This window comes from Sorex araneus, chromosome 5 (assembly GCF_027595985.1).
Source record: "Sorex araneus isolate mSorAra2 chromosome 5, mSorAra2.pri, whole genome shotgun sequence".
NCBI lineage: Eukaryota > Metazoa > Chordata > Mammalia > Eulipotyphla > Soricidae > Sorex > Sorex araneus.
This window is the reverse complement of record NC_073306.1, coordinates 169,443,540-169,457,560: the sequence shown is the minus strand read 5'-3', so window position 1 is coordinate 169,457,560 and position 14,021 is coordinate 169,443,540. Positions and strand designations below refer to the sequence as shown.

Here is a 14,021-nt window from a genome sequence, read left to right as displayed (position 1 = left end):
GAAAACAAGGAGAAATTATACCATTTTCTAGACTTTTTCCTCTTCCCTTTGAGGTTGGCCACTTATCTTCCTAAATCGTAATTTAAATATAGTATTTGAATTGTCACTGAGAGGAGAGAGGAAGACTTTCATGGAACTCATACTTTAGGTGGCACTGAAGAGTTGGTAGGACATGGATGAATAAAGTCAGGGATGGGAGATTGGAGCAGAGACAATGGGGGAGAAGAAACCGCCAAAGAACTATGAGAACGTAGCATGAGAGCACAGTTACTCTTAGCAGAGGATGAACCTGAGAATCCCCTGTCCCCTCTGACTCCAGTCCCCTCTATCTCTCCCCTTGCCTATCCTCCACATATGACAGGCCTTTACTGCTGGGAGGAATATGAACTCGATACTTGTTCTGCTGAACTAGTTTAGTGCAGTGGTCTCCCACCACCTGTCTGTGAATCGTGCCAGTGTGGAGGTGAGAATGGTTGAAAACCACTCTCATGTATGGTCCTGCTTGGAACTGCCGGTCCTTGCACCTGTCTGCAGAAAGGTGCTGGTCTGCAGGTATTTCCAGTGGAAGAACATTGCTTCAGCACATTCGTTACCACAGCAGTAGTTGGAGAGTTCTTGGGACCTATTTCAAAGTGAGGTTCCCTGTACGATGCTGTGGTAGGGAAGAGGAGATGAAGGCGCAGGAGGACGTGTCTAACTTGGATGAGTACTCAAGACCATATATTAGATGACCGTGATTTGTGGTTTTGGCCTCATTGCTTTGCACTTTCCGCTGCAGTACCCTCTTTACACATCTCATGATTTTATTTATCTGATCAGGATGGATCCTACAACTGACTCGGCTGGTTAGATGTAGATTTCCTAGCGTCACCAACAGAAGTGAACATGTCTCTGCCGTCGTCTCTCACCTCTTAGAAGTAGCATTGTGAATTCCTGTCTTTGTACTCTTACGTCCCAGGGTTTGTGTCCAATCAGACATTTATATGATTGCATTAGCTTCGTTTTCATTTTGAGGTTCCTTGAATGCATAGCTATTATTCATTTTTTTCACTACATTTTACTATATTTTTTTACTATATTTTAGAAAATGTAGCACATTTAATGAAGACTTGAAATTGTGTGGCAGTCATTATGTCAGACGGCTTAGGACAGTTCAGTTTAAAACTATGAAGACAGAATAGTATCAGGAGTCTTATAATTGCCCTAAAAATTATAATATGTAAATTGCCAATTACAAATAGCCCAGTCCATCTTTATGTCATATTTTAGTCTTTGAGGTAGAAATGCCATGGAATAATATGATTGTGGAATAATTGGATCTAATGACATTCTCATTAGATCAGGGAGTATTATGGTTAATTGATAAAACTCAGAAGTTTGATTTCTTACACATTTTCTTTATGACATGTAAGAACAATACTTTTGAAGTGGTTCAGTTACAGTACCTGCTTTGGCCACCAGATGCCTGTAGACACCATAAAATCGTTGTGATTAGATTGAAAGAACATTTTCTTGCTTTTTGGACTGTATATTGCTGGTCTTGTCTGATTGCTTTTGATTCCTTGCCTCTTAGTTCCAGATGATGAGAAAATTGAAAAATAGATCCACCTGAAAGGAGCAATTTAATATTTTTCTTTGGGGACAGTGCATATACGAAATATGTACTGTTTCAAAATTTTATATTGAATTATGAAAGAGAAGCACTTGTCAGTATTGTTACTATTTCTGGTAAGGTCAAGAGAATTTTATTTTAACAAGTAGTCTTTGTATATTCTTTGCTTGAATCAACACAGGAGAAGTATTCCAAAGGAATCATTCCTCTTTCTGCTATATCTACGGTACGAGTTCAAGGCGACAACAAATTTGAAGTTGTTACAACACAAAGAACTTTTGTTTTCAGAGTAGAAAAAGAAGGTAAGTTTTTTTTTTAATTATTTCTATGAAATGTCACAGACATTAGTTTCTGACTAATAAGAAGATTCATAGAAGATTAATAAGAAGGTACATGATTTTCATACTGGAGATGCCAAGATTTTTTTATGTTGTTTTAAAATAGTTTACTTCTTAGGATTTTGAATGCCATAACATTAAAACATAAACAAGTTCACAAGTCATTTGTTGTTCTCTGTTCTTTCATGAGGCAAATATTAAGTGAAAAGCTAGTAGTTCTAAAGATCCTTGTAAATTCCGAATGCTTAATGATGAAAAATAATAGACAATTGTGAATTCACCTTTTAGCTGCCATTCTGGTATGCATCTTATTTTTTTGTCTTGCTATTAAAGATTGGCCTGGAGTGATAGCACAGTGGGTAGGGCGTTTGCCTTGCATGCAGCCAATCTGGGTTTGATTCCTCTGTCTTTCTCAGAGAGTCCAACAGCTACCGAGAGTATCCTGCCCGCATGGCAGAGCCTGGCAAGCTACCCATGGTGTATTTGATATGCCAAAAACAGTAACAAGTCTCACGATGGAGATGTTACCGGTGCCCGCTTGAGCAAATCGATGAACCAGGGGACAACAGTATTATCTTTTAATATTATTAGAAATACAACAGTATTATTATTTAATAACACTACAGTGCTATTAAAGGTTAATCTTACAAGTTTGCTTGAGACAGGTTCTTTATTGTTTTAGGGACCTGGCAGGATTGGTGAGGGCTGCATGGAGCCAGAGATCAAACTAAGGGCCACACACATACTAGGCTTGTGCTTTACCACATGAGGTATATTCCTGGCTATTTCCCTGGCTGAACTACATAAAGATGTCAGGTGGTTTTGTGAAAAGACTCAAGTTTTAAATCTTAGGAGAATTTTTGGAGGGTAGGTGGAGAATGACAGGGGAGTCAAAAGTTCTCTGTTGTATGCCTTGATTGACTATGTATAAATTTATTATTTTGAAACTAAGCCAAGGGGTCCCTTCTCTAAAATATTCTGGGAGTTTTTGTTTGTTTGCTTTGGGTCTCATGTGTGGTGTTCAGGGCTTACTTCTTGCTTCGTACTCAGGGATCCCTCTGCTGGGGGCTGGGGGAACCAGAAGTAGTTAGTGCTGGGAATTGAATCCTGGTGGGCCACATGCATGGCGAGCTCCCTACCTACCTACGGTTGGACCTCCCTACCTCTGGTCCCCCCAAATGTTAGAATTTTACATTACTTTAAAATCTTTTATTTTGGTGTAATCACTCCAGTTGGTTTATGTTTATTGTGTGGGAGCTACTCTTGGAGGTACTTAAGGACCCAGGACCCCTCGATGCAGTTCTCGGGGCCACTGATGCTGGGGACCAGGCCCAGGGCTGTGTTATCAGCAGTGAAACAGAATCCACGGTTACGTGGCGGGGCGTATGCTTGTGCTCTGCCACTTGAGCCATGGGCTCAGCTTGATTTTTAATATTATTTATTGCCCTTATTTGGTTAATCGCAATATGGAAAGAAACTCCGGATAGATGCCAGAAATTCTGCTGACTGCTCCATTTGCCTTCTTGATTTCTTTTTTGTTTAGTTTTGTTTGGGGGGGCCACATTCAGTGGTACTCAAGGGGCTGTTCTTGGCTCTGTGCTTAGGAGTCACCCCTGGCAATGCTCAGAGGAACATACCTTGTGCTGGGGATTCGAACCAGGTTTGGTCCCATGCAAGGGGAATGCTTTTAACCCTTATACTCTCGTAGGCCACTAAATGCTTCATATTCATAGTAGTTTTACAAAATATGTAGCTACTATAATTATCTCATTTCACAGATATGGATATTTACCCTTTTGAAACTATTACAACGTTGCCTCTTATGAGACGATGCTTTCCTTCTTTTAATCTTCTAAATTCCTAGAACATATGTCAGTGTGTGGCATATAAAAAGCATTCAACAAATATATTTTATAGAAAGCTATAATTGTTTGGGATAATTCAGTAAGTGAGTAATGAGGAAGCCTAAGTTGCTGTTCACACTGGAATAGTTGGAATTTCTTTTTTCAAACTCTGAATCACCATCCATTGTGAACGCAACATCGCAGTGCTTGGTAGTACCTAAATAAATAAATAAACCAAACAAATAGAATAGGAATTGTCAGAGTTCACCACTGCAATAAATTATGAAATACAAAGTATGTGTCTGTTGCCCTTTTGTAATGCAAAGAATTTTACTATGCTTGCTATTTCAAAGTCTTGAGCATTATATGTAGCCATAGAATAGTGATTAGTTAGCTGTGATTGGCCTTAAAAAACAAGAAACCCACTGCTTATTTTAGCTTTTAGAGTTCATCATTCATGGGATTGTTTTGAGTACTTATGGTCATATTATGCCATTATAACACAGATTCGCCAGAAAAGACTGAAATATATGTGTGGCCCTATGCAGAAAAGGTTTGCCAACAAAAGGTTTTCTGGAGCATTTCATACAGAATTGCTCATGTGAAAAATCGCTTTTATGTGGCATCATTGCTGGAAAATCAGAAAGTTGTCCATGGCAGTGATATGAAGTATGGGTCTTGTGTTTGAAATCTGAGGTTTTCCCTTCTGGTATTGCTTAAAACACTAGGCCTTGGCCCTCGGCTGTCTCTCAAGGACCTGTTCCTTACTCTTTGGTTTCGCTGCCCTGAAGAGAGATTGCTATTCTCTTTGAGGGGCTTCGCGTCTTTCCCTCACCTGCTCAAAGTGAATCCCACATATGCCACAGCATCAGCATTTTAAGATCTGCTAAATAAGGCTCCCGTCTTATGTGAAAAATCTGTTTAGCCATATTCACTTGCAGCAGTTAAAAATTAAACAGACATGCTTTATTTAAGTTAAATTTGTCAGCCCCTACCTGTTCAAAAGTTACATATTTACAATTGACCCATTAGGCCTTCTGTGGAACTAGTTCATCTTTGTGTATGGATTTTATTGACTTTGTTATAAACTGTTTTCAAATATGCCTTAGGTCTTTAATTTTAGAATCTGTGAAATTACTGCTTCTCTTAGCCACATGAAATTATTCGAATGAATTATTTTCACTGAAAGCCATTCTTACATAGTAAAAACTAACATTTTTAAAGAGGAGTATATGGAGTGATGTATGCATATATATTATATGCATGTATATTTATACATATAAATTTAGAATGAAATCTTTAGAATACAACTAAATATATTTCGTTACGTGTTTCTTTTCTTACCATGTATATAGAAGCTGATTATTTTTTATTTTGTGGAAACTGAGAACTCAGCCATTGTGGCTTATAAAAATCTGCCTTAATGAACTTTAATAAAAAGTTAAACTTTGCATCAGTCTAATGAAAACATTGAATTGTTTCCTCTGAATGAAACTCAAAGTTTAGAATGCAAATGGGAAATCATTTTTACATCTTCACAGAGAGGAATTCTTCACTTTTGGTGAAATGTTTCTGAATGACCTATGCATAACTATTAACCTTCGTCTGCCCTGAAACCTGTCTCATTACTTCTCAACTGCTGCATTACCCACAGGCATAATTTGGCATTTTTCTTTTCCCAGCAATTGTTCTTAGTTCCCCCGGATTCCTTAGTAAAAACGTTGTCTATAGTTCAAAGTGAATTTTACTAAAGTCATAAGACTTGAGAAATTCCCAAGTTAGAAATTCCTCATTTAGAAAATTTAGTTGGGCACCTCGCTTCTCAACCAAAACCTTTAGAACTGGTCAGTCTGTAACTGCTGTGTCTGTGCAGTCAGTCCATGTTACTCCCAGGAGCAGGCGCTGTTTCTAAATGTGTGCTTCCCAGAGGTAGGAGAGGTTTCTCGTTATTATCATTGTTATAAGAGCACTTAAGAATTCAGAGTGGTTAACTTACTCTCCAGGGCCCTTTTTGATAGCAGGATACATGTCCCTGTCCACTGTTCTTTTTTTGTTTGTTTGTTTTAGGGGAGGGGGGAGGCAGACCTGGGAGTGCTCAGTATTTATTCCTGACTATGCATGCAGGGATCACACTTGGCAGTGTAAGGGGACCGAATAGGATACAAGGGATGGAATTCAGGTTAACCTCATGCAAAGCTGTGCTCTGCCCATTGTACTCTCTCCAACCCCTAAAACCATAGTTGACACTAGGCCAGAGCCTCCAGAGACAAGTGAATATGTAGTTTTCTTAATTCTGTTTTTAGATAACATCATAGAACCTGAATAAATGAATATGCAGTTATGGATGCTGCATATTTATTTATTTTCTTAAAGAATACTTGGCATTTTTTTTTCTTTACTTTTTTATTTTTTATATTTTTGTTATACAATGCTCAAACACCCATCCCTTCACCAGTGCACATATTCCACCACCAAGAATCACGATATACCTCCCCCCTTCCCCCCACCTCCCCAGCCCCCCACCCCGCATGTGTAACTGGTAAATTTCACTTTACTTTCAATTTACTTTGATTACATTCAATATTTAAACAAAAAAATTCACTATTATTGATTTGGAGTTTCTCCCCCCTAAAGTCGACCTGCTAAAAAGAAAGCATTTGGTAATTTGTTTTCCATTGCTGAGAATGAAGAGATATGAGGTCAGGAGGCCGCACTAGCAGCAGCATAGTTTTGGATTTCTGTATTTTAGTATTTTAGTAACTAAGACCAGAGAAATGTCTGCCAGGAATCGCAACATTGTAAGCTTGTACCTCTCAGCTACTTTATATTCCACATATGAGTGCGATCTTTCTATGTCTGTCTCTTTCTTTCTGACTCATTTCACTCAGCATGATACTTTCCATGTTGATCCACTTATATGCAAATTTCATGACTTCATGTTTTCTGACAGCTACGTAGTATTCCATTGTGTAAATATACCAGAGTTTCTTTAGCCAATCATCTGTTTTCAGGCACTCTGTGTTTTTCCATATTGTGGCTATTGTGAACAGAGTGGCAATAAACATGGAAATGCAGATGTCATCTCTACTATACCTTTTTGCCTCTCCGGGATATATTCCCAGGAGTGGTATTGCTGGGTCAAATGGGAGCTCAATTTCTAAGTTTTTGAGAATCGTCCATATTGTTTTCCAAAAGGGCTGAACCAGTCGGCATTCCCACCAGCAGTGAAGGAGAGTCCCTTTCTCCCCACATCCACGTACTTGGCATTTCTTAAGTGTACAGATATCACCCCCTAGCCCCTTTGGTCAAACAGACATAACAGTTTTTAAGTTATCCATTTAAAGAATGGAGGGATGGAATAATTTCCGTTGAATGTAGAGCCTAGGAATTAGAACTTTTTACACTTACTCTGTTTTATGCTTGATTATCTTCATATAATAAACGCCAACCATCAAAGCCATTCTTGCATCTTTTCACTTCTCATATCTCATGCCCAACCCATCAGTAAATCTTGCCAGTTTCACTTTGGGGAATATGCCTGGATTCTGACCAAATCTCAGCACGCCCACTGATCCCCTCTAGTACAAGCTCTCACATCTGTTAGGACGAATGTAACAACCTCCCTTCATGGGCTCTAGTCATTCTGTCAATACAGGTGTCAGCATTCATGCAACAAGAAAGTCTGATCATTTCAGGTCTCTCCAGATGCTCTGTTGCCTTTCCGTATCACTTAGCATGCTGCACTTTGGAGGTCCAAAGACCCTCACTTGTCACTGTGAAATCCCTTACATAGCTTCAGTTTCATTGCCTGCTGCCTTTCACAGCAATGCAAACTCCAGGAGAGTAAGGCCATGGGCTGATTTTTTAGTGCAACATTTCCTGAGATACAGCAGACAGTCAAGGCTTCTGCAAATGAACAGTAAGAGATTGTAGACAAAACTTGAAGTATAATATCTGTAATGGATCATCAGCTATATTCCTGGGTCTTCATTCTTTGACTTAAGAAGCTAGAGTAGGTCCAGACTTTGTTAGATTCCATTAGTAATGCTTTAAATGCCTCTTATCTATATCACTCTAGATAACCCTTTGTTACTAATATACCTTTTGCTAAATCCAGTCTTCCGGGAAATGTTTCCTCTGCTGTTGATTTTTGCCTTTACATCCTATCTTGATTCTTGCACTATATGCTGATATTCCTTAAAAAACCCGATTACTGTTTTGAGAGTGTCAGGGATTTGTGTTCATTCACATTTTAGCATAATCTCAAGAAAGTTACATTTAAACGCAAACTCTTTATTTTTCCACTCACTCGTTTTCTTTTTCCAGCTGGAATGCTACACCTTGAGCAAAGCCGTATCTAAGGTCAGAACAAATGTTGAGAGAGGAATGGAATTTAGTATATTACTATTATCAAGGTAGACACTCAATACCTGTTTGATGTTAAAAAAAAAAGTTAAAGTAGTTTGCTGTAAAAGCTGCCAAAGTACCTTTGCTCAAGACATATGGAACAAGGGAAATTATTTGTTTTGAAGTGATGCAACTTATCAAGGCATATTTCCTATGATTGAATTAATTTGTTTTGTTGTGTTTGAATTTTCTATATCTCTATCTGTGTTTATTGGTATGGGTAATTAAGAATAAATTGAATGATACTATTCCTTTCTTTGTCATGACTGTTAACATCCTTTTAAAATGACACCCTTAGGAGCTAGATAATCTCTGTTTTAAGGGGAACCGTTTGTGGAGAGGCAGCCATAAACTTAACTGCAACAGATGCCATTGCCAATTTAAATTATTTCCTGAGAATCTGAGTTTGTGCTAAGAGTAGTCTAGAAGCCACAAATATTTTGACCCCTTTCATTATGTTATGACCTACATTCCAGTTCACTTATTTATGCGAATTAATACAAGCAAAATATTATGTGCCATTACCTTGGCTGATTTATTTTATTTGCAGTTAATGATCACAAGTTCTAACCAAGTTGCATGTAAGGTTTTCTGCAGTGCTGAAAATGCAATCAATTACTAGTGCACTTTGGATCTGTATGCAGATGTACAATATAGACTAGCTGCTATCACAGTCTTATAATAACTATAATCACTTCAGAATGACATTGCAGAAACTTGATAAATATTTCAGCCAGATGTAGAGAACAGGCACTATTATTTGCCAATAATGAAACCACTTGAATGAAGAATTAAAAATGTTTTAAGTTTTGGGCTGCAGGAGTGCCTGACACAATGTGTGGGTGTTGTTTCCAGTGGTTCTTGGAGAAAAATGCAGTGCTGGGGGCCAGCCATGCACAAAGCATGTGCTCCAGTCTAATGGGAATTTTTAAAAGGTACGGTGGACTTGGTCTTTAAAATATACTGAGCTGTTTTTAGTAGTTCTGAAGGTAAGCAAAATGTAAAGAATTAAAAAATGTCTCCTGTTACACACCTAAGACGCGTGTTCATCTGTGTCCCAGTCTGATATGGAGATTGGTTTCAGTTCACAATGAAGGTATTTTGGACAAACCTGTATAGATGATCTGCGTTTTCCCTGGCTTAATCTGTCCTTGTCACTTCCTTTTGCAGTTTTGGTTTGGTGACCACCTAGATGATGGACTTACTCTTGGCTCTGTCCTCAGTGATCACTTCTGGCAGTTCACAGGGGACCAAGCAGAGTGCGCTGGGAATGGAGGTTGAGGCCACTGTCTCAAAGCAAGCAGGAGCCTTACCCACTCTGCCGTCTCCGCAGTCTTCCTTGCCTGTCTTTCTCGGAAGTTGTTTCTAACCAGATGTTAGACTTCCTGCCCACTTTTGACTTAATGACTGCCTCTTTAAACGAATTTTAAAAGTATTCTCCCAAGTTTCCTAGAGTTATATCAGTGTTTGTTCTTCTCTTTTGCACTGAAGATGGTCCCACCTTCACAGGTCTTTCTTGTGTAGGTCCCTTACTCTCTGTCCACCTGGTCGCTCATACCAGTGACTGAAAATTTGAAGTAATTCTTTTCATAGGGTGGAACCATCTTCCTTCTTGGTCAGCTCTGTTCATCCTATAAAGCTACTTTTATTTTGAGTAATTTGGCTTTGTTCTTATTTATTTATTGTTTTGTGAACGACTGGACAGCATAGTTAAAATGTCACTGAATTTCACTCCTTTAATGTGTCTCCTCATAACATTGATTCCCTTTTCATTATCTTTTAAGATTCTGTTGCTTTATTCCTGACCTCAAGCTTACATCTTGATTATCATAGCCATACCCCTTCTTTTGTAGGAGTTTTGAAAAGGTTTACATTTGCCCCTTGTATAAAGACAAACTTTCTCGTATAAGCAATGCAGAATCTCTAGCCCTGTACCTTCTTATTTCCTTATGATTTCAAAATTCTAACTTGACTCTTTTCTAACTTAGAACAGATGTTTATCTTTGTTACAGGGTTTCTCTGCTCAGAATTTTTTCTTTGCTCCTTCATCCAAAACTAGTTTTATCTTTTAAATTTCTTCTCCCCAAGATCTAGCATAAAGACGCTTTCCTTTTCCTTGTACTAAGTTTGATTGCCTGAGAGTTAAAGTTTTGGAGTGTCTTAGTTTTAACAATAACTTCCTCTGTGACCTTCAGCAGATCACTTACCTTCATTGTATTGACTCATGTATTATTCGGCACCATTCGGATGACATTTATAGTATTCTATGTTCATATCTAACTTGACTTATAGCTTTGATTGCTCTTTGGGGAGTTGATAAAATTCCTCTGCCCATAACATAGCATGTTGTACATAGATGAAGGTCAGTTAGCTCTGGGGGAAGAAGAGAACCATGTTTTAATTTTGAGGAGGACGTGCCTTTGTAACAGAGGTGAAAATTGAATGGATGAGAATATCAAGGTGAATACTCTCTTTTCAGTAGAGACTCTTTTCAGGTTTTCAGGTGATTGTTAGTAAGAAACACGCTGGCATTTGAGTAATTGATTTGCCAAGTACAATCTGTTAACTGTTTGGTACCAGCATTACTTTCCTTTATGAAGGAGAAAACTCACTGTCGTGGAGAAAAGAATGCTTCTTAAAATTTTCACACGCATTCTTAGGGAATCTTCTTAAAGCAAAGATCTGATTCAGCAGACCTAGATGGGAGGGTGAGATTGTGCTTTTCTGCTAAGATCTCCAGCGGAGTTCATGGTGTGCATTGGTGATAGGAGAGTAGTAAGGGTTCTGTAAGCTTTTCTGTAATAAAAATGGGGTATCGACCCTGCAGACAGATGGACTTCGACTGTAAACATGGGAGAAGACCATGAGTAATCTGGTGCCAAGATCCTCATCCATGTTTCTGTGTCTAGGTATGTCTGACTCTGTAATGCCTCCAAGAGTGATGCATGTACCTTCTCCTGTCTTTGTTTTCAGAAGAGAGAAATGACTGGATCAGCATCCTCTTAAACGCATTGAAGTCCCAGTCCCAGTCCTCTCAGTCCCAAGCAGTCATACCTGAGAAAAGTGGATATCTGGAATTGAGAGGTTATAAAGCCAAAATTTTTACCGTGTTAAGTGGAAACAGCGTGTGGCTTTGTAAAAATGAACAGGTGAGTTCTGTCACAGTAATTGCAAATTGTGGCTCCTTGATTACCTAACAACTCTGCTTTGTTTGTTAGTTTTGTTAGTGTTTTTACTTATAGAGCCTTGCTTGTGTCTTGAGTACTGCACTCATAGTAACAAAGAAAAGAAATGTTTTGTGAAATTTTTCAGTTCTTCCAGCAGCAGGAAAGCAATTACATCAAATTTGAGGTTGGACTAGAAATAGAATCATTGAAAATAATTTTTGAAAAGTATTCCATAGCTGTAGTAACATTATAAAACTACATAAGAGAATAATTAAGAACCAGTTAACCGTTACAGCTGTTGATGAAATAGGCCAAATTCTGCACCTGTTGTATTTTTGTTTTATCTTGAAAATTCCAGAATAGGCATAAGAAGTATTTTCAACATTGTGTGGGTGGGGGAGGGTCTACTTTCTTTGTCTTTTAGCAGTTATGTTGCCTGCAGAGGAAGTGATTTGCTTGTGGCAAGAGATATACATTTATATAGACACCTGCACATACACACATATTACACATATGTGATAGATTATACATACACACGTGTGTGTGTATGATTGTGTGTGTAAATACTTGAGTAGTTGATCTATAGAATTTGGTTATCAGTGAATTCACTAGATATTTTAAATAATTTTAGGAGGCATATTAAAATTGGTATTAAGTTTGATTCTCTACATGTCCTTTTCTTAACTTACCTTTTTATTAATGTATAAAATAAGTTCTTATGTCATTTTGGGAATTAATTTGTCAGCCATGAGTTTGTTTAATGCTTAGGACTTATTTGTAGAATTAATAGAGCATATTTTATATATCTCAGTTTAGATGAACTAATTTTATAATATTATTGATTATATACAATAATGGGAAATATAAATATTGACCATTTTTTTCTATAAACCTAGGTAAATCAAAACATTTTTTTTTAAGCCATCCATCTTGACCCAAGATGTTCTCTGGACTTCAGTATGAATTTATTCATTGCTTTTTTTTGGATACTATTTCATAGCCAGTTAACTGTGGATGGCATCATTGAACTTGGTTGGCATATTAATAATTTGGATAGATAGCATTTTCTCCAAGAATAGTGATACACGGCTTAATAATGTGTACAAATTTTATGAACATTTTCAGTTTGTGAAGTAAGCTGATTGTAACTTATTGGGGTAGGATTTAAACATGCATAATTTGTATTTGCATGGAAGTTGCTCTGCCACATTAATTGAGGTATTCATTTTTCACTTGCACAGTCCAGATGGATTTCAAATTATTGTTTCTTACAGTTGCTAGATTGAGTTTATGTTATTCTCCATTAATAAAGATGTTTTTAGAGTTTTGAGCAATATATTTACATACATATTATTGTGTTACTATTAGTAACTAGGAATAAACCACCTAATAATGATGCCTAGTACCAGATACTGTGCTAATTAAATTATCAGTATTCTCATGCAATCTTTCCCACAAATAATGAAGAAAAATTTCATCCATGTCTTAATAGATGAGGGGAAAAAAGGATTAAATAACTCATTTAGAGGTCCTAGGGAGATAGTACAGAGGGTATGTTACTTCCCTTGCCTGTGGCTGACCCCAGCTCTATTCCTGGCACTTTATAGGGTTCCCTGAGTATGGCCATGATTACAGGCCATCAAGCAGAGTTTAAAACAAGAACTTTAAGTTTCTCAGTTTAGCTTCATTGCCACTATCCCAATCAGTCTTTTTAAATTGTTTGTTGAAAATACTTGTGAGATGCCAATGGATTCTTTCCCTGAATAATTTGGTAGTCCAAGAGATTTAGAGTGTGCATTCAATAAGTGTATACTATGCTAGACACTCTGAAAATGATGTGCCTACTCTGAAGGACAAGTGTTATCTATTTTCTAGGAGGAAAAGTAGTACAAGTTAAAATATTAGTAGGGTTCTGCTTGTATGGGGGCTGCACCCATGGTTCGTGGGAGCTACTACAATGTCTGTGTTTGGGGTTATGCCTGGTTATATATGGGGGAGCATGTGGTATTCAGGATCAAGCCTGAGTTTGGTCTCTGTTCTCTCTCTCTCTCTCTCTCTCTCTCTCTCTCTCTCTCTCTCTTTCTCCCTCCGCTATCGCCCCCTCTCTCTTTCTCTCTCTCTCTCCCACATTAGCATTTTTGATTGATGATGAGCTCTTTGTGAAGGATTTCTATAGAGAGAAGTTCAAAATGAAGATATGTAGTGAAGTCTGAAAAGTTACAGCATTTCTATGTACACAATTAGTGAACTGAATCTTCTCAAAAAATCAAAATATTATTAATGAACCAGTCTTCATAGTTTAGGAAGTAAATCTCTTTTTTTTTTTTTGTTTTGCCTTTGGGAGATTTTTGTTTGTTTTTTGTTTTGGGACCCCACCTAGCAGTGGTCAGGGCTTGATCCTGACTCTGCATTTGGATCACTCCTGGTGTGTACAGGAGACCACACGGGGTGTGGGGAAGCTAACTTGGGTCAGTGGTGGCAAGGCAGATGCCTCACTTGCTGTGCTACTGCTCGGGCCCTTTTATTTTTGTTTTTTGTGCCCCAGCCACTGGTGCTGTTCCTGGCTCTCTGCTCAGGAATGAGCCCTGGCAGTACTTTGGAATTCAAACCAGAGTTATGGCTACTGCAGCTGGGTGCAACACGGCAAGTGCCT

At 38.0% G+C, this 14,021-nt stretch overlaps 1 protein-coding gene across 2 annotated transcripts in view; it reads left to right on the top strand.

Annotated features, from left to right (window-relative positions):
* The window catches only part of ARAP2 (ArfGAP with RhoGAP domain, ankyrin repeat and PH domain 2), a 193,079-nt gene that overhangs the window by 63,428 nt on the left and 115,630 nt on the right, over window positions 1-14,021 (top strand). For both annotated transcript variants that reach the window (XM_055138467.1, XM_055138468.1), the window contains exons 8-9: window positions 1,794-1,914; window positions 11,175-11,350. In XM_055138467.1, the coding sequence (XP_054994442.1) occupies window positions 1,794-1,914; window positions 11,175-11,350 (297 nt within the window). The remainder of the gene's footprint in view (window positions 1-1,793; window positions 1,915-11,174; window positions 11,351-14,021) is intronic.